This window comes from Rattus norvegicus, chromosome 3 (assembly GCF_021556685.1).
Source record: "Rattus norvegicus strain SHRSP/BbbUtx chromosome 3, alternate assembly SHRSP_T2T, whole genome shotgun sequence".
Classification (NCBI taxonomy): Eukaryota; Metazoa; Chordata; class Mammalia; order Rodentia; family Muridae; genus Rattus; species Rattus norvegicus.
Genome location: NC_141536.1, coordinates 63,789,624 through 63,811,113, shown reverse-complemented (window position 1 = coordinate 63,811,113; position 21,490 = coordinate 63,789,624). Strand labels below are relative to the sequence as shown.

Below are 21,490 nucleotides of genomic sequence, written 5' to 3'. Positions count from 1 at the left end.
TCAACATGACCTAGACCTGCTGGCACCTGTAATCACTAGTATCCTCACCTGATGTTTATCCCAAGACACGTCGGCACCAAAGCCATGAAGCCCCACACAGGTCCTTTACCACTAACATTCATCGTGATGAAATGACTATGAAAACATTGTTCTGTGTGCCGTGCATCCAAAACCAATTTAACTGATGCCCATGAACACCAAATGCAGGAAGTCTAATGGTTATAACATCACCACTGTAAGAATTTGGAAAAGTGAAGGCAGATATAACCCTTGTGTCATAACCAAATAGGTTTAATGACCCCTATCCTCCATCAATGGTGAAGATCCTCTAGGCATTTGCCTCTTCCTGGACCTATAAGCTTGATTCTGGAGCTTTGGAATAAGAGAGGGCATAATCAATGCCAATGCTCTAAATAGAGCTAAAGGCTCCTAAAATCCTTCTTTCCCCACTGGCATTTAAAATGTAAATACATAAAATGTCCAAAAAAATAAAATTATTTAAAAAAAAGAAATAAAACAAAACTAGTTAACTCTATGATCCATTCTTTCTGAGCACCACAAAAGAATGGTCAGACCAAAAAAAAATGGCAATCTCAAAAAACTTAAAAAGTTAGATGTCAATTGGAGCAAATGTGTTAACTAATCCAACAACATATTATTCATTTAGGTATAAAAGTTTCTAGCTGGCGTGTGATCCATACACCTTCCTAAAGAATTGGGTTTATTCTGACCCTTAAGATAAAAATAACAGTAGATGAGTCAAAAAGATGACTTTCAACTTAGGCACAAGCCATTACTGTCCTGTGTCAACTAAAGTACCCTTCCTAATTTTAATGTTTTAAGCCATTAAACACATCTTGATATATAGATATCCAACCGATGAATAGCTAGGGATAATAAACACAATTATTTTTTTCTTTTTATCTGACTGTGGAGTTTTATTGCATAATAAGATCCCCACTGTCAACTTTTAAGAAGTCTTTTTTTCATTAATATCCAAAAAGAAAAAGTATAAAATGTAACTTTGAAATAAATTCCCAGTGAAATAAATAACCACAGTCTTCAATCACTGCTTGAAACAGAATCCCTTGTAGCTAAGGTACAATGAGGAATTTAATTGTAATTATTCCAAGAGGACAGCAAATTAAACAGCAGGAGTGTTTGGACGTTGCATGTTTGTGGAAGGATGCTATGGGAGAGCAATGACTTGAATGGACACCTCCATTTACACTTCAACTGCACTAACTTCCCTGCTATTGGACCTTCAAGAGCTCACCTTATCATTCCCCCTCTGTCTAATGAAGATGGATTGCTCTCTGAGTCGTTCAGAAGACATGTGGTGAGACAAGAAGCTTTGCAAACTGCAAAACCAGCAGGAATGTGCACCACCATGAGGCCCTTTAAATTTACCTTTGAACTTGGGCATTTTCCTTTTTAAACTACCTTGCTCAGAACTTAGAGGCGCTTCTTGTCCTTTATGCCCTAAATAGACTTCAAAACATTCTTAATGTGTCCCTTATTCCTTAGGTGTCTACATAAAGAACACAGCTGGCATTTGCTTTGAATCAGTGGCTGCGACTGTAGACCTAGACTGAAAGTATTTTCAGCCATTTCTCGGCTCCAGTGTCCTTTATTGGCTGAGTGAAACAGGAACTCTGGGATAGTTACCAAGTGAAATTACCTGTGGTAGAATTTAAGATGAACCACTTTAGCTCAATCATTCGTGCAGTTCTTCTTCGCTGAAATGTGGTGGTAAGTGGGTCTCTGGCATTAGCTCTTGAAAACCCTTAATCACCAAGGGCAAGTGGGTAATGCTCTGAATCAATAATAGTAAGGAAATGGAGAGTCCTTATTGTGCTTTAGAAAGCACATCCTTCCCAGCCTGTCCCTCCTGGACCTGAAGTCTCTGTACATGCTGAACCGTATTTTAAGCAGGAATTGCTACATGGAAAATGAACATAATTCTTATATTCTGCCAACACCCATGATAGAAAAAAATAATAAAGCGGCAATATTAAGCATCATTGAACAGAATTATTTTCCTCCTCTTTTTTGATTTTTTTGTTTTTTTAAATCGTCTCAGCTTTAGTATAATTGTCAACAATTTTATGTAATAAAGGTTCTATAGACGAGGGAAGAAACGACTGACTCATTTGAAAGGCAGAACAAAAACAGCACGCAGGAGGTGATGGAATATGTCATCCTTTCATGAGAAGCTCCTATGTGCCTTATCATAGCTAATTAAAAGCTAGGGTGGGTAAATGGCAGAGGATAAATTAGAGCTTTGACAGCTGAATTACGAAAGTTAAGTTGCCACAGTCAATCACCTCTTATTTAATTATGACTTCCAGAGCCTCACAAAACCATAGCGGAGAAGGAACACGCCTGAGATCTGTAACGTTGCTTTGAAGTTTCTTATTAATTCCAGCAACAAAGCCAGAGGCAGGGCTACCATTGAATGTGCTTCAAGGAAATGGAATTAAGACTAAGGATTCACATCATGATACAAATCTACACTCGCTGGTTCTACGTTTAGAATGTGTTTTAGCATGACACATCTCGTTGTTAATGTCACAAACAACCAGTTTGGAAATTAGTGTGTCAGTGTGTGATCTTAGATACTTAGGAACAAGGAATGTTGTTGGTAAGCAGGGGCAAAAACAACAAGAACAGAAGGCAAGGCTGTACTGTGGATGAGAGTTGGTTAAAAGTCCACTAAAAGAATCGGGGAAGAACAACCAAATAATTTCAAGGTTGTCCTCACAGTAACAAGAAAGGGGTATCATTGCAACAGTGGTTTTCAACCTCCCCAATGCTGCGACCTTTTAACACAGCCACTCATGTCATGGTGATCCGCAACCACAAGATTATTTTTTTTTATTAATTTGAGTATTTCTTATATACATTTCGAGTGTTATTCCCTTTCCCGGTTTCCGGGCAAACATCCCCCTAATCCCTCCCCCTCCCCTTCTTTATGGGTGTTCCCCTCCCCATCTTCCCCCCATTGCCGCCCTCCCCACAACAATCTAGTTCACTGGGGGTTCAGTCTTAGCAGGACCCAGGGCTTCCCCTTCCACTGGTGCTCTTACTAGGATATTCATTGCTACCTATGAGGTCAGAGTCCAGGGTCAGTCCATGTATAGTCTTTAGGTAGTGGCTTAGTCCCTGGAAGCTCTGGTTGCTTGGAATTGTTGTACATATGGGGTCTCGAGCCCCTTCAAGCTCTTCCAGTTCTTTCCCTGATTCCTTCAACGGGGGTCCTATTCTCAGTTCAGTGGTTTGCTGCTGGCATTCGCCTCTGTATTTGCTATATTCTGGCTGTGTCTCTCAGGAGCGATCTACATCCGGCTCCTGTCGGTCTGCACTTCTTTGCTTCATCCATCTTGTCTAATTGGATGGCTGTATATGTGTGGGCCACATGTGGGGCAGGCTCTGAATGGGTGTTCCTTCTGTCTGAAATTCGTAGGCAAATGGTTGGAACTGGAAAATATCATCCTAAGTGAGGTAACCCAATCACAGAAAAACACACATGGTATGCACTCATTGATAAGTGGCTATTAGCCCAAATGCTTGAATTACCCTAGATGTCTAGAACAAATGAAACTCAAGATGGATGATCAAAATGTGAATGCTTCACTCCTTCTTTAAAAGGGGAATAAGAATACCCGTGGCAGGGAATAGAGAGACAAGATTATTTTTATTGCTGCTTCTTAAGTGTAATCTTGCTATTGTTAGGAGTTGTAATGTAAATATCTGTGTTTTTCAATGGTCTTAGGCAACTTCTCTGAAAGAGTCTTTCAACCCCCAGAGGGGTCATGATATAGGTTGAAAACCACTAACTTATAGACCTGCTGGTATGAGAACTGTGGTGCTTCCAAAGGCTAACAGTGCTGTCAGCTTTGGTGACACAGTCCTGCAATAGCAGTATTTGAGAATCTGAGACAGAAGACTTGCAAGTTTGAGGCTAGCCTGGGCTGACAGAAAGACCATGTGCCAATTACAGATGGATAGATAGATAGATAGATAGATAGATAGATAGATAGATAGACAGACAGACAGATAGATAGGTAATTCACCTTCATAAGGCCTAAGCTGTCTAATTATATGGTTATAATTCTTATGTTCACCAATCAGGAAAATGGGAACATGAAAACCACTTAAATAAGATACATAATCCTAAAATAGTAAAATATACACTGAATATAACATTTTAAATGCACTTTTTGCATTTTTCTCCATCTGTGTATATGCATTATTATGTGGGGTTTTGGTATATACAAATATATGAATATACCATATGTGTATGTGTGTGTGTATGTGTGTGTGCATGTGTGTATATATGGTGCATGTTTATTCAGTATAGTAGCCTGTACATGATGTACATAGGTCAAAAAGATGTTAGATGGCCTACCCTGCCATGCATGTTCTGATTTGTTCCCTTGAGACACAGACCCTTACTGACCTTGGTCTGGGGACAGAGTCCTGTTATCTCAGTACTTGGGAATCTGACCTTGGAGCCTGACTGTCAGCCAGCAGGTTCTAAAGATGCTTCTGTCTCCAAGGCTCACAATGCTGGCATCGCAGGAACAGCAAACCTGTACCTGGGTTTGTACAGAGATGCTGTGGACTCAGCTAAGAGTAAACATTTGGTAGCATGAGTAACGGAGTCTGCATCCCCAACACCCACCTAAATCCACAAATCTTGGATGGTAGGAGAGAGAGGCAGGCACATCCCTAGGGCTCAGTGGCTCATATAATAAATTGGTGAGTTTCAACTGTTGAGACCATGCCTCAAAAAATATGGTAGAAGATGACAGACAAAGCCACCTGTATCACCGAGGTTAAATATTTTAAAACTTGGTTTTATTCTAACTGACTTAATTTTCTCTTTTTATATAGTCAATTCATATATAATATCCCTTCCATATATAAGCAAGGCAATATATTTATATTTGAAGAATAAGATTCTGAAAGTTCATTCTCATATTGTTAAGAAATTGCTATCAGAGAGCACAGGAAATTAAAAAGTGCAGATGTCCTATTTTATCTCACATGGCACTTTCATTTAGTATTATTGCAATGCTAAGCCTGCATTGTTATATTAAAATCAGACTATCAATATTTTGCCATTTAATGATGCAGACTTTGGCAATTTTATTTTATAAATAGCATTGTTCAACCCTCATTTGCACCTGCGTCAACTTATTCTAAATAGTTTGAAGTCATACAGCTGCATAAATGATGTAGAGAAGACTTGTAGATATAGATGTAGCATTTCACAATGTGCTGGGATACCCTGACAGAGAATGTCTGAAGGGACAAAGTATAGACTGGGATTGAATGGTGAAGTCTTCCCAGTTTGAATGCATGGTTTGGGACAGGCTTTTCCTTTTACCTTTGGTTTTCCATGGTCACCTCCTGAGCCTTTGCAGAATACTTTTCCAAGAACTCAAGATAGAAGTATGCATAGAATACTTGTGTCTTGGAAGTAAAAGCAGCAACTTAATATGAGATGGCATTCACATTGACTTACGAAAGCATCTTCTAAGTCTCTCTAAAGTCTGTTTTTGTTTTAACTTCCTTTGTAGGTTTGTCTATTTTAAAAGACTTGAATGATCTTATGTTTTCAAAGTAAACTACAGCTCCAATATGAACATAAAATAAAATAAAACGTAAAGTAAATTCCTTCTTATTAGCTCCTGGTAATTTCTCCTGACAACTGTGTGTGGAGACTCTTGGTGGGACTCTTTAGATGTCATATGTAGGACTCTTTAGATGTCATATGTAGAACTCTTTAGATGTCATATGTAGAACTCTTTAGATGTCATATGTAGGACTCTTTAGATGTCATATGTAGGACTCTTTAGATGTCATATGTAGGACTCTTTAGATGTCATATGTAGGACTCTTTAGATGTCATATGTAGGACTCTTTAGATGTCATGTGTAGAATCAGATGGAAAGATGGAAAGTCCCAAGCCTTAGATCTTGTTTCTGAGTAATGTTCCCCCCAAAAAAAGACATTTGAAAGTCATATTTCAATAAAGTATTCAGCTTGGTGAGATCCCGACCCCCCTCACCCTCAAACTCTGCTGTCACCACAGGGCCATTAATTCTATGGTTTGGTGACTCTGAGCATTAACTTGAAGCAACTTGAATGAGCTGCCTTAAACTTAAAATTTCACGTTCAATTTTAAGTATACCGGACAGCCAGTATTACCAGGCAAACACAAACGTGGACGTCTATTTATTTAACGAACTCACACAAGCATTCTTTCAAATGACCATCTGCAGTACTTAGTAAGATACAATGGGACTGAAGTGATTTGAAACTTCCTTACCAGAGGTTTTAGGAAGATAAGTGGCTTCCTAGAAGCAGAGGGACAGGGTATGGGGGGAGAGGGATAACATTTGAAATGTAAATACATAAAATATCCAAGAAAAATAAAAAAGAGAAAAATTCACGAAATTAATCTCCATTCTAGAGCATATCCATCTCCAGCCTCTACTCTTTATCCATTTACATCATCAAACAGTTACTCTCGGTCAAGCACCTTTTCTGGGCAGCCTTGCCTATTTACAAGTTTAAAATCTAATTCTAAGAAAGTCCTATGGAAGACACGCCTGTACTAAGGTGAGGTATATTGTATTTTCTTAATATCTTTGGCCATATACCTGCAGCTTCATTGTCCAAGTACAGAATACCGAATTGTGAATTTGTCTTATCTAAGTTTCCCTATGGTCATAGTGAGGAGCAAACCTCTATTTTAGCCCTTAGAAAGTAATGTGTTCTCTAAAATGTCAGAAAGGTTTACAAGACATTTGAGGATTTTAAAAGTGGATGTAAATGTACTAGGATATCAGCATTTAACATCTACTCAATGAGTAATTTAGAATGAATAGTAAAAGATTTGTTTCAACCTCACTTTTAAATACTTAAAACTAGAAGACCAACAGAAGTCAAACATATGCGTATCAGAACAATGGATGTAATAAAGAAATGTTTCTATTCCTTGGCCAGAATTAATTTTGTGATGGTTTTTGTAATTTAGGCTTATATTGTTGTAATTATTTTCTTTTCCATCGAAACACACTCCTCTCTATTATCTAGATTACATGTCCTTGTAGGATTTGGGCCAACTGATAAACATTTACTGAATTAAAGTATATAGTTTAAGTAAGTAAACTATCCTAGAGTGGGTGGGAAGAAGGTGTTAGAATAACAATGTCAAGCTATGGGTCCATCAGACAGGGTTAGATTTTGAAATTTCAGTGAGTCCTGCCCTGCAGTTTAAATAGGAGAATTGGGAGAGACAGAGACTGATTCCTACAAATGAGTCAGTCTAGACAAACTCTTAAAAAGTTGGCTTTGAAGGATCACTTTGAGGAATCAAAGAATGAAACCCATGCCAGAATATAGGCTGGGGATGATGTATGACAGGAAGACAGAACAAATGGATTGGGGTTAAAAATGATCCAGAAGAGCATTTCAGAGATGTCTCTAAAGAACTTTTTAAATAATGAATACTTGAGGTTCGTTTGCCATACTATTAAAATAAAATTTCATTGCTGGTCAGACATGTCTGTCAAACATATGTTTATTGAGTCTAATCATTTTAAGATGTTATAGACAACAGTAGGAAACTTATTTAATAAAAACAATACCGTTCTTAAGAACTCAAGTTTTAGTCTGTGAAAATGGTATTCGCCAACAAGGACATACAAGGGTGAATCAATGCTGCATCCTAGAGCATATAACAGTTCTACAGCTGTGCACACTTCTGGTTGACTTTAAGGTGTTAGACCTTTCCCCCCACAAGTGATGGTATCTCTTGGGGACTATATATGCCTGCCTAACAGGATTCAAAATGGTGGACTTATTCCTTAATGCAATGTATGAGAATGCTAAGCTTTTCCAGCAGCAGCCAGTGAAGGAAATCTTCGGGATGTACTTGATAGTGGTTATTCTGCAGGGTATTCTCTGATACTTCACTATTCTCTTTATAAAAGAAACAAACCAAGCTCAAGGGGAAGAAGCACGCACCCAGTGTCTCACCAGCTGCTGGCAAAGCTGGAATTCAAACCAGGTCCACTCAAAAGCCAAGCATTTCTACGATGCATAGTGCCCTGTAGAGCTGTTTTCATCTGCTTTAAGCTTCAAGAAGAAAACAGACACCAAAAGGAAATACTAGTCTAGTCAATGGTCATTCTATCGTATTTCACCAACTACCTTTTAAATATGGAAAAGGTGAGTTTGTGCGCTATTATGCAAAAATTAATTAAAACCATCATCCTGACAAAATGAAAAAATTTATTATTTGCCCTTCTGTTTTATTTTTTAATTTGAATATAATATTCTCTATTTGAATGCTTACCACGTAACACATATGGCTATTACTAAGAGTTAAAATTTGCCTTTGACTCAACCATTCCACTTGATTGTACAATGTGGTTGTACAGGCTGAATAATTACAAAAAAAATAAGTCAATCAATTCCATAGTGGATGCTCGTTAAAAGCAGCTCACATTATTAGTCTTTAAATCTTTCCACATGGCTTGACATCCCGTAGTGAATAAAAATAAATTCTGAAGAAAAAAAAATCCACAGACTTCCGGACATTCCTTAGAAATTAATATCGGATAACGGTTGAGTGGACTTCAAATATTGGATTTGAGTTTTTCACTGTCTTGAGTAGAAATAAGGCAAATAATTTCTGAGCAATCAAAGGAGAGATCAGAATAAAAATCACGTTGCTGAAGAAGATAAGAAAATTTAGACAGAAAGCACTCCTGTATACTATGGACCAGCATAACTTTTATTTGGCCACAGTTGATTTGAGGTCATTGGAGGTCACTGTCATCCCCATGTCTCATACGGTATCTTACTCAGATCATAAAGGTCCTAGAAAAATTGTCTGAATCTCTGAAGCTTCCACTCATGGTGTGGTCTTTTGACCACACTATCAATCATTTTGAAAAACAGCAAGATTGTCATTAAAATGTTCATACATGTGACGCTCTTAACAAAGCAAATACATCTCCACTTTCACTTGACGCTACAAAGCTTCCCACTACTTCTGAACAAGGGGACTTCTGAGAAATCATTCAAAATTCCTAGGGCTTCTTTGTGTTTGAATGACAATGCATGTTCTAGCTAGGATTCTAATATGGGGCTTTGGACATTCTCATTAGGTGACTGAGTCTCAATATTATAAAATGTGTGTCTTGTTTACAAGTCACCCTCTATGGTATACAGAATGCCACCGGCTTTCTTTTCAGTTTGCAGAGTCACATATTCCCAAGTGTTAGGAAGCCCAGTTCTCTCAGGCTCCTGGACTTACTCTCAAAATTGTAAGGAGTTGGCATGATCGTGACCACCGTAGCTCATAAGTTTCAGGTTAAGTAATTTTAGGACTCCCAGGTATATCATAATACCCTCTCAATTTAATTCCTATTTCTAAGATAATTTAGGGGTAAAATAGTCAAGAGGAAGCCAACTTTCTCCAAAATTGGCTTGGAAGTAAATTCAATAAATACCCTTCCAAATCATTTTACACTGTATTTCCAGTTACAATTTTAGATGCATAATAAGCCTTTAAAGTCTTGGGTACTTACCTAAATCTTCACTTGGCTTCAGAACCTCTTATAGTTCAATCATGTTTAATAGGCCTCAGGCCCATTAAATATAATTGTAACCATGCAGCCTCTGCTTAACAGTAAATGGGAAAGGAAGTATGCCACAAACTTGAATATTCCCAAAGCCTGGTCTAGGCTGGCTTCTTACTGGAAGGCTGTGTGCTGCTCTGGGATCACAATGCAGAGAGATTGGGGAGTAGTTGGAAAGGATTCCCTAGAACGCTTAGTGGTTCTGGAAATGGATAGTTGGTGTAAGAAAGTAACAATAAGGAATTGTTTTATAATAGGCGAAAAACAACTTTTATTGACGAGAATAAGTGAAGATTTATTGTCAGAGAACTTCTTTTGCAATTTGGCAGAAGAAACTATTTCTTTAACCTCTAAAATTAATTAGATTTGAAGCTGAAAACCAGGCGTAATTATTATATTTTTTCCTGAGCTGCCTTCTCAGGAGGCGGAGGTGATTTATGTCCTTCTATAACAATGTAAGATTAAACTAGCAATAGTTTCGAAATGTTTTCTTTTCCTAACTCTGGAGTTCTAATTCTGTGTTTGGTGCCATGAGAAGACACTCATTTTTTCCCATGGCTTTAAAGTGACTGCCTCGCCTTCTTTTGGGTCCCTGGTAGGGTAAGACCTCAGAGTGGACTTGCCATCGGGTAGCTGGACATTACCCAAATAACCCTACTTACCTCCAGGAAGTTTTTATTTCTAAAAGTTTCCATCATATCTCAGCAGCACCAAAGATTTGAGTGTGCTGAGGCTTTTAGGGACATTTAACATTGAAAATATCAGAATGGCTAAGATCAAAACTCAGGTGACAGCAGATGCTGGCGAGGATGTGGAGAAAGAGGAACACTCCTCCATTGTTGGTGGGGTTGCAGACTGGTACAACCATTCTGGAAATCAGTCTGGTGGTTCCTCAGAAAATTGGACATTGAACTGCCTGAGGACCCAGGTATACCTCTCTTGGGCATATACCCAAAAGATGCCCCAACATATAAAAAAGACACGTGCTCCACTCTGTTCATAGCAGCCTTATTTATAATAGCCAGAAGCTGGAAAGAACCCAGATGCCCTTCAACAGAGGAATGGATGCAGAAAATGTGGTACATCTACACAGTGGAGTAATACTCAGCTATCAAAAACAATGACTTTATGAAATTCATAGGCAAAGGGAATGAGCTGGAAAATATCATCCTGAGTGAGGTAACCCATTCACAGAAAAACACACTCTCTATGCATTCATTAATAAGTGGATATTAGCCCCAAAGCTCCCATTGCTAAATATGTAGTCTTATAGACAATGTTCAAGAAAAACCACATGTGAGATAAAATAAATTACAAAAGGCAGTTTTGCCTTTATTGCTCTATGAAGATGATTTATGTGTAAATTCAGATAACGCTGTAAGGATCAGACCGGTTGACTACAGATTACAGAAGAGCAAATGCTAACTGCATTTCCTATAAGAATGGATAACACCACTGTAAGATAGAATTTCATAGAATCTCATAAGCCCAGTTAGAAGCGGAACTGAAGTACAGAAAGAGAAGCAGCTTCTTCCAAAGTTGATCAAGTTACTGGTCTGAGAAGACAGAGGGGAAAGGGGACATTTGTCTTTGATGGCAGCTGAGTCCCAGATCTTATGCTCCTGGTATTTTGTTACTATCATCTGACTGCTCAAAGTTATTTTGGAAACCAAATACTTAAATCCTTTCCTGGCTACAGGGAAGCATAGTATTTGCTATTGGCCTTTAGTATTCCTGCAGTGTTGAGTGAAGAAGACTTGCTGACCTGTCAGAGGGTAAGATAGACTTACTAGTTGTTTACCTGTTTCATAGGGCATCTCCTGGGGGAATTCTAGCTTATTTGCTAGGAAAAAACTGAGGGCATAGTTTATTGCCATGGGAACGGACCAATCAGGGGTCTATCTTCCCTGTGTTTGCATCACAGTCAAACTAGCAAAAATGAAACAACTGTACTAACAGGTTAACCTATCATCCTGTTCTACTGCTCCATTCTGTAGTACAGCAGTATGAGAAATGCATATTTATACTGAAATCCATAATGTACCATCTGTGCTAATACCTAACCTGGTAAGTCATAATAGCAACAGAGAACTGCACTTTTTATATAGTCATGGTTGCAGTCCACTCATATCCCATCGAAAAGAGTTTTGTTCTAGTCTCCCAGACAACTTTTCCCACTCTAAACACTGTAGCTCAGGTTGGCCAGGTATGTCTTATCTAATTCAGAACAGATAGAACTTGGGGCAAACGCATCTCAGCCTCCTAAGTGCTAGGATTATAGACATGTGCCACCACATCCACATAGAGCAATTCATTAATCAACTCTCAATAATGAAACAAATTTAGCTTTCTTTGCCTTATTTATTGACCATAAAGAAACACTTGCAGGGATTTGGGTCTTGAACAGTCTTAGTGACATATAATTCTAAGAATCCCCAATCATTTTTAGGGCTGTTTCAGTGAATTAAAGAGAATTGTTTAGAGTTTTCTCCCCAGGATTTAAAGCTGCACCATTCCCTGTCTGTTCAAGCCTGCTGCTTTTGAGGGCAGAAGAGGCTGCTGCTTTGCAAAGGTAGGAGCTCTTAGGGAGTGCTTTTCTGGTGGCCTCATGTTTGTAACTAGGAATTGTTGCATAAGACAGAAATTGTCAGGGCAGAAGTGAACACAAAGCTGCCCTTGGGCTTGTTGTATGAGTCTTACATAGTGCCTGCAGAGGCTGAGTTCTAGACGATATCAACTAACGATGACCCTCAATACCTGTTTTGCAGTTTTAAGGTATGTTTAGGTTAAATCATTGGGTCATTAAAATAGCCTGTGAAGTAGAAAGGAATGGGCATTATTGTATCTGTCTGATACAGGATAAAGCTCGAAGATGTCCCTTGCCCAGGATTATAGGACTAGTAACCAGTGGCCAAGTTTATATTGAGTTTATAGTCCTTTCATTATTTGTTTGGCTGAGAAAATCTGACATCAAGCTTTTTACTTGATACTGAGTTACATCATTTTTACTAGGAAAAGTCTTAGTTCTAGGGCTTTGCTGAGGAATGTAGCTCTCATTCTAAACACAGTTGACATGTACACTGATGCCAGTGCTATACATGGCCATCTTTCAATAAAGAAGGAAGAGATACAGGTAGATAATATTTCCAAGATGACTCAGCTATGTGTAAGACGCTGCTCACAGCTAATTTCACTCCAGGGGCCCAACCACAGAGATGGGGAAAGGTTGACAAAAGAAATAGGGAGTTAGTGGTTGGAAAGTCTCCTAAGAGTAAGCTTCCTAGGTCAACATTAAATATCAACAGGATATCAAATATAGTTCCTCATTGACTATAGTAAGTACCTCAAAGAAATTTCCCTAAATGCTGGGTTTGCCTGCTTGTAAGAACTTAGCATCTATTTTGTGCATTGAATAGCCAATGTTCAAGGTTACTGTCAGGCTAGAAGGAAAACAGGGGCTCTAGGGTCAGAACTGCCTGAGTTTTTAATCTTTGGAATAATGTCACAAAGGCCACTTCATCTCTCTCACACTTTCCTTTTGTGCAAAATGGCCTGTACTTAGCATTCAAGACATATCAATTACTGTGTGCAGTTTCAAATGAGAGCTACAAAGGCAGTGTATGTGGCGATGATTTTAAGATACTGTGCACTTTAAAGGTTAAGGATCGAATTGGAATGCTTTGTTCTCAGCAGAGATAACTTATTTGTCTCCAGTGAGCTTCCAATTTTCTGTATATAGGCACAATAATAAATATTCTATGAGAATTTTTCTTTCATTTGTGTATTTCTCTAATTAAGAAGATCACAGAAAGGCCAAGACTATTTTTTCCAGACATTCCTAGAAGAGCCCATTCACAATTTATAAATAGATATATAATCTTTCCATTATTCAATGTTTTCTTATCCTTTTTTGTTTACAGACTCACGTATGCTTGCACGCATGCATGTGAACATGCACACACACACACACACCACACACACACACACACACACACACACACACAAACAGCAACAATCACAAAAACCTTGAGATTTGTTGGGTTACGAAATTAATGACCTCTTCTGGTCTGCTTATATTTTCAGGGCTGCCATTAAATGTAAGACGAAAATCACTCCACTCAGTAAGTAAACAATGTTTGTCTATTACAGACAATAGTTCTTTATCGTGACTAATAATGCAGTTTTACTTTTTATGGGAAATGGAAACTAAAACCTCGACAAATGGATGCAACTGTTCGGAATGGCTCACAAATGGGCAGCACTGAAAATTGATCTGGTTCCTTTTCAATTGCATTATTCAGAGATGACATCAGCAGCAAGGCTGTAGCCAATGTCGCCCTTCCCATACCATAAATAAAATCACATTCTGCAAAAAATATAATCATCTCCAGGCCTGCAACTTGAACCTCGAAACCTAATTAGGCAACTTTTCACCAACTTTCTCAATAAGGCCTGAACCAGATTCCCTATAAGCACACAGAAACCAATGCCAATAAAGCACGGCACACCACGTGATTAGCAGTGTGTCATTCTAGAACAACGATTTTAATCTGTGGGTCTTGACCCCTTTGATTAGAAAACAAGATCACAGGAGTTGTCTAAGACCATCATAAAACACAGATGTTTACATTATGATTCATTACAGAAGCAAAATTACAGTTATGAAAATAATTTTAAGGTTGAGGATCACCATGGCATGAGAGCTATATTAAAATGTGGCAGCATTAGAAAGGTTGAGAACCACTTGTCTAGAGGAAAAAGTAGGCTGTTGGTGCAGACAATTCTTATACTATTTATTCATGATTTTGTTTATTATCCCTTTTAGGTAACTGAAACCCTAAGCTGGAACTTGTCATCAATGCCGTGCTCTTTGGACCTCTTAGACAGCCCCGCTCCATTTTGTCAATAGGAAAGACATCATGCCTCTTTACCTGGGGGGTTATGCTCATTGAGAATCACAAGGGATGCTGGTGTAGGTCTTCTTTTCCTGATCTGTGAACAGCAAAGGCCCAGCTAATGTCAGTGTGAGAATTAGACACTGTCCCTTATTGTCTCCGCAGCTCACACAGTTGCCCACCCTCTTCTTTGACTAATATACACAAGCAAATGTCTAAAAGGATCACAATATATACTGACTACATATTTATAACACAGGAAGCCATCAGAACTGCTAGACATTACTAACATTTTCTTTGAGCACAAAGCCATACTTCTGAAGGAAAAAAAAATAATAGTTGTATATAATCTAAAAATGCAAGTGAAATTAATATACTAGAAAATATGAAGATGGATAACTTCCTTAAATGGCTGTGGTAACACCTTATGACATATCAAGGTCCCTTGCTCTTAGTAAATGAGGCAAAATTGGAAGCCTCAAATTTCTACTGTGTGTTATAATTTAATTGTCAGCTTCTGGATTTCAATTAGTATGGTTAACATTTTACTTTCTAATTTAATATTTAAACCAAATTGGCAGGTCAACAAAAATTACAGATGTTATAAGAATGTGTATTTTAATTCCTTCAGGCAGTGGATTACAAAAAATAAAAGGGAGAGAACACGAAAGAAAAAGGATATGTTGAAAGATGTCAATGTAATAGGAGAGGAGAGGGGTAGATATGAATATATACATATACATAAACATATATATATTGTGTATGTGAAATCGTAAATAAATACATTGAAGTTACTCAAAAGTGTCGAAGAAAAAAACATACACTCCCTTTTGATAGGAGTTACAGAGAAATACTATGATTAGACACGTCTTGCTTCTGATAGCCTAAATTTATTCATTCAATTAAATTCTCAGTGTATTTGTCAATACAATAAAGAATAAAATGTATGAATGACGTTCACTATGGAAACAATGTTTGGTTCAGTGAATAGACACTGTCAAGGTTATACTTATCTGGGTGGACCTACTGTGAAAACATCCTGTAAAGTAAGACTCACAGAGTCCGTACTTTAAAACCTTGTGTAAACTGTTTGGAAGAGAATTCAGGGATCTTCTGGGTTTTAAGCAATTAATGTATTAGATTAGATTTCTCATAATTTCTTGCTTATTCCTAAGGTACGCCACATTTGATTTTGTGCCACAGAACCCTTTTAAGTGGGTTCACTGCACCAGAGTCTAAGGAAATATGAACAATTAGAAAGCAATATTAGACGCAAAAAAGGAATCCAGGAAAATGTAAAATAGCACTTTTTATTTCCAGTGCCCCATATGTAATGGGCAAAGGACATGAACAATATGTTTTGGGAAACACAAAAAAACTACATTAAAAATAGACACCTATAATACTGAATTAGTCTGGGATTTAGTACTTTAATTTTTACATTTCTTTTTTGTTTTATAAATAACAAAATGAAAGATTGCTAATTTTTGGTAAAGTTTACAAAGCTTCTCTAAATGTTGAAACTGTTACCTTAGAAAGCAGAAGCCAGCACCAGACCAGAATGTCTAATATATTGGTCTGTCTAATTTTCTATAAAATTAAGTGCTGCTAAAAATTTTAGCCAATTGTTTTCCAGTGCACCCCAAACATGAGTGCAAAAGCAAACTCCTTTCTCATCGTAAAAGTCACAATTTAGGCAAATGCGGAAAGCAGAGGACCTGTCACCTAGTAAGAATGTATGCTTCTTACTGCCCGGTACCCAGGAATCCTTCCCCACCCTCTCCCCTTACCTGCTCTGCTGCCTCTGGAGCGATCTGGCTCTGGAATAAAGGCACAGCAAATTGTATCTTTTTGGGGCTGTTGGGCTCCATGCTAATGATGAGTCTAAGACAGAGTGGTGAAGCACTCAAAAAGACAGAGCTCGATTGCTGTCCGAAGCGTCTCCGGAGACACCCTTCACCAAGCCCCACACGGCGCTTTGTAATAAATCTCTGTAATTCCAGCGTGACCAAGAGAAGATGTCGAGGTCTGAGCAACTCTGTTCTTCAAAATCCTGTGATGCCTGGCTTTCCTGATCCACCACCAACCCTTTGGCTCCTCTCAACACAACACGGAAAGGAAGAATAAGCTAATTGTGTCTCTGCTCACTAATACACATGCCAAGCTTTCACTCAGGGGCTAATTGAGATTGCAATGCTAGCCCTGAAGGACCTGCTGCCCTGGGATTTAAAAGAAAGGCTCTATCCACTGTACATTACTAGCCGGCTGCTCAAAAGTGCAGTGTAAGCTCCCTCTGAGCATTACAGGGGTGGGTCATCCATTATTGATGAACACAAAGCAGGAAGTTTTTAGCGTGGGCTGGCTATAAAATCATGTCATTTCTTTGTAGCAACTTACAAGTCAGAAACCTTTGCTGTTAGACTCTCAACCACGACATCGATGAACCGCTGGTGACAGAAGCCACAACTAGTAACATCGGTTGTATTTGTGCTTCAAGATATGGATAGGTTAGTTCTGACCCAGGGCTGAGGAGATCTTAGTTCAAGTTCCATTGTTAAGAAGCTCTGTGGCCTCGAGCAAATCATAGCATATGTCTGGGTCCCCGCACTTTCAACGGAGAAATGGGGGAGTAAGGTTAGATGACCTTTAAGCTCCCATTCTGTTCTAATGTTCTAATTGTAGTTCATGGGTTTCATTTGAGTGGAAAGTATTGAGGAACTAAATTTAGCAAAGAGCTTGGAAGTCACTGCTGTTTCAATGGCCTTTATTTTAGTTCCTGATCGAGTCAGTTACATCCTCTGACTTGGAAGAATCCAGAAACGAATGGAAAACATGAGTGGGAAGCCAGTGATGTCTGACACTGTGGCTTGATGTCAATTATGGGGTTTATGAAAAAAGATGAAGATTTGAGGAAAAGCCTAAGGAGGCTCATCTTCAGAGGAGATCAGTCACGTGGATGTGGCCACAGAAGCACGAGGCACTGGCTTGATCATCTCAAGTAGGAGACGGCCACATCGACATAGCCTGCCTTCCTACACGTCAACGCTATTGAACAAAGCCTGGAAAAGCCTGCCTCCGTGGGACATCAAACTTGCGTCCCTTACTTTTGCATTTGAAAGATGTTATTTGATGACTACCAGATTTTACAGTACAGTTTTCGGATTCATTAAATGCATTTTAATACTGTCTGCAATTGGAGTATATTCAAATGAAGTCCCTTTAATTTCAAAGGTTTCTGTTCTATAACAGAAACACATTTCAATGATTCACTCATTCAATGTTCTGTTGGATGTATATAGAAAGTAATATGCATTATTCACGTTGTTTCCTGTATACACTAGAGGAAAAAGCAAATGGAGATACTGATGGGAAAGTAATTTAAGGTGGAAAGAATGCTGAGCAGCAAGAAATCCTGTAAAGGGCTCATCTCTGCAGAGTAGAAAGGAAAAAAATATTCTATGGCAAAAGTTAAGGAAGACCCTAGTAAGAAAACCTTTATAAATAAATACCATTTATAAAGTTACTTCTCTGAATAGTGGTTAAAATCCTACAAAATGGAAAGGCAGACAATCTTTGTAGTGAGAAACAAATCCTGAACTTTATTCAGCACAGCCACTAAGAACTTGTACTTGGTAGCCTCAAACTCACAAGTTGAACAACTTGGGCCACAAGAGAAAAGGAGCTGCTCATAAGGCCAGCCTCTCTGCAGCAGATATAAATTAGATTTTTACTAGATTTTTTCAATGATCTTAATAGGTACACATTTTAGCATGAATTACTACTAAGAATGTCTATCTATTGGAAAGCTTAATGCCAATAAAAGGAAGAGAAGGTAAAGTGAAGTTCTAGGTATGTATTGTAGGATGAAGACCAGAAAGAGTGTATGTATGTTCATACAGTATAGGCAGATTGTGTGTGTGTGTGTGTGAGTGTGTGTGTGTATGGGAATGTGTGTGAGTGTGTGTATGTATGTGTGTGTGAATGTGTGTGTGAGTGTGTGTGTATGGGAATGTGTGTGTGAATGTGTGTATGTATGTGTGTGTGAATGTGTGTGTGAGTGTGTGTGTGAGTGTGTGTGTATGGGAATGTGTGTGTGAGTGTGTGTATGTATGTGTGTGTGAATGTGTGTGTGAGTGTGTGTGTGTATGGGAATGTGTGTGTGTGTATGTATGTGTGTGTGAATGTGTGTGTGAGTGTGTGTATGTATGTGTGTGTGAATGTGTGTGTGAGTGTGTGTGAGTGTGTGTGTAGTGTGTGTGAGTGAGTTTGTGTGTGTGAGTATGTGTGTGTGAGTGAGTGTGTGTATGTGTGAGTGTGTGTATGTGTGAGTGTGTATGTGTGTGTGTGTTTGTGAGTGTGAGTGTGTGTGTGTGTGTGAATATATGTGCATATGGAATCCAGGAATGGCATTGAGTGTCTTCCTGGGTCATGGTCCACTTACATATTGGGCAGTCTTCCACTTGACCGTGGTGATTCAGCTATTCTAGCCATCCTGTTCCAGGAATCCCCATCTTTGCACTCCACACTTTGAGAGAACAGACCCACCATCTCACCTACAAGACCTTTACGTAGGGGAGAGGGATATGAACTCTGGCCCTCGGGGTTGCTCAGTAAGTGCTTTACCTGATGAGCTATACCCCCTTCTCACAGTTAAAACAAAGTATATTAAAGAAACTTCCTTGGCCTTCGAAGATTGTTATTTTTCATCCCTCCAAACAGCATTTGCCTACATGCCAGGACTCATCTTAAAGGAATTGCTTTTAGGAAAATATGATAGATTTGTTGCTACCCAAATAGGGATTGTCAGAGCATGGGCACAGGGGTCAAACCATCTCTTCTGTTAACATGGGACACTCGGTATACCTCCACTTAGCACAATAGCTACCTTTCTTTCTCTCTATTAATTATTGAACATTTTGAAAACCTATTCACACAGCATTCCAATGCACTTTCTGCCACGCTTTTTGCTGCAGCATTAGAAGAGAGACTGGGTTTAAAATCTCATTCGAAATCCTTTTAAAGCTAAATGGTTGGGCCTGGAGACTGGGCTAAGCAGGTCTGAGAACTTAGAATTGTGTTTTTAGCACAAATGAGTTAGCTCATAACCATCTGTAGCTCCACTTCCAAGGAATCTGATGTCTCTTTTAGCCTGTGAGGACACTGCAAGTGTGTGGAGCAGAGTTATATGCTGTAGAAATTTTTCATTCCAATTCAGGGTTTCTACCCTGCTTTGACCATATTTTTTCCTGTTCTGGAAAAAGGACACACGCCTTTTATTACTTACAATAAGCCTTAAACAGCACAAGAGCTGTGCACATATCTACCCTCTGTGCCATTAGAATCTACTTTCCTATCAATAACCCTGAGTTATTGCTTATCCTGTTTAATCGGGGCTGCTCTTAACTCCGGTTGGTCAGCACTTAGGGCCACATTTTTATGACTCACTTGACCTATGGCAGCTTCTCCTCCCTTCATCTTTTTCTCCCTCTCTCTCGTGGTTCTCCTCTGACCCTCAGTGCAGGAATCCTAAGCCTTGCCTATCTCTCTTCTGCTTAGCTATTGGCTGTCAGCATCTTTATTTGCCAGTCAGAAATAACTTGGGGGCAACATCACATAGTGTCACTTAGGTCTACTCTCCCCTCTCTGGGGCAACCGCGTCTTGGTGACCTCACTTAGCATTACAAAACACAGCAAAAAAATCAACCCTCAACAGATACATATGCAGTAAAAACACCTATACATATAAAATAAAAATAAATAAACCTTTAAAGCTAAATCGTTAACCTAAGAATCATATACATGCAACGAAATTAAAGTAATTGGAAAAAGTCAATATGACATTTACCCAACACTAAAGTATATGCAGAAATCAGTGTCTCTGGATAAATAAACAACAACAACAACAACAATAATAATATAAATAACAGTGTCCCTTGCATGGTCAACTACTTTACCCATGTACTATACTAAATGCTATTCCTATATTAATTTATTTTATACTGATACTGACCACTGCAGTTTATCCCATTGCCATCTACGCCTTTCATTTCAAATGAGAAAATTGTGAAACAAAGAGATGAGAGGATTCGCTTAAGTTCTTCCAATTAATGAATGGCAGATTCATTTCAAACCCAGGCACTTTGTCCAAGGCCTATACTTTTACCCCAAAGCTGTCATTGTCACTATCTAATGCAGCAGCCTTTGGAACAATTGGTGGAAGCCACCAGAACCTCTACAGCCACCTTTTATTCCAATAAACGATCTCCACAGCATGTAAGTTAAGAGAAAAAAATAGCATGTTTTCAGGATATTGATCACCATGGAGATCATCTAGAGTGTTGGGCATTGTGCCCCAAGTTGACTAGGAGATGATATATACTCTTTCTTTTATAAATAAAGACAGATTTTATAAATAGAGATATGAAAATAATAATAAAAATAACTCTTTTCAAAGTAAATATGACTGTGATTGTAGACAATTAACAGGAAATGAAACATGTTCCTTACCCATTTTACTCCATGCTGTTGCCTAAACTGCTTTCCACAGTTCCTTTAGATTCTCTTACAGGCTACATCACTGGTCATTATGTGCCCTCTCATATTGGCCCTAAAAGACTTCTCAGCCTGCCTTCTGTATTTGTATAACAAAGATTCATCCTCCAATTCTACCTACTCAGAAAGGGGTGTTTCTTTTCTTAATATATTTACTTACATTATACTGAAGGTGGGACCTAACTGGTCTTATGTAATGAGGAAATCAACATCTTGATTCTGTTGCATTTAAAAGTAGGATGTAAGTATGCATGCCTAAGGGGAAAAAAACCTATAGTAACATAAACATATCAATAAAATTAAATTCAGTTTACTTTTAATGACCATACTTTATATTTTTTATTTTTAATGACCACTTAACCATATTTAATTTTCATG

General features: G+C 38.4%; 1 protein-coding gene across 2 annotated transcripts in view; it reads right to left on the bottom strand.

The window, feature by feature from the left end:
* Positions 1-16,829, bottom strand: part of Ppp1r1c (protein phosphatase 1, regulatory (inhibitor) subunit 1C) — a 109,211-nt gene extending 92,382 nt beyond the window's left edge. Inside the window, 2 exon segments of one of the 2 annotated variants that reach the window (NM_001109200.2) lie at positions 14,597-14,657; positions 16,351-16,829. In NM_001109200.2, coding sequence (NP_001102670.1) covers positions 14,597-14,657; positions 16,351-16,431 — 142 coding nt within the window. In that variant the 5' untranslated portion in view covers positions 16,432-16,829. 2 annotated transcript variants of the gene reach the window in all.
* Positions 16,830-21,490: the final 4,661 nt, after the last annotated feature.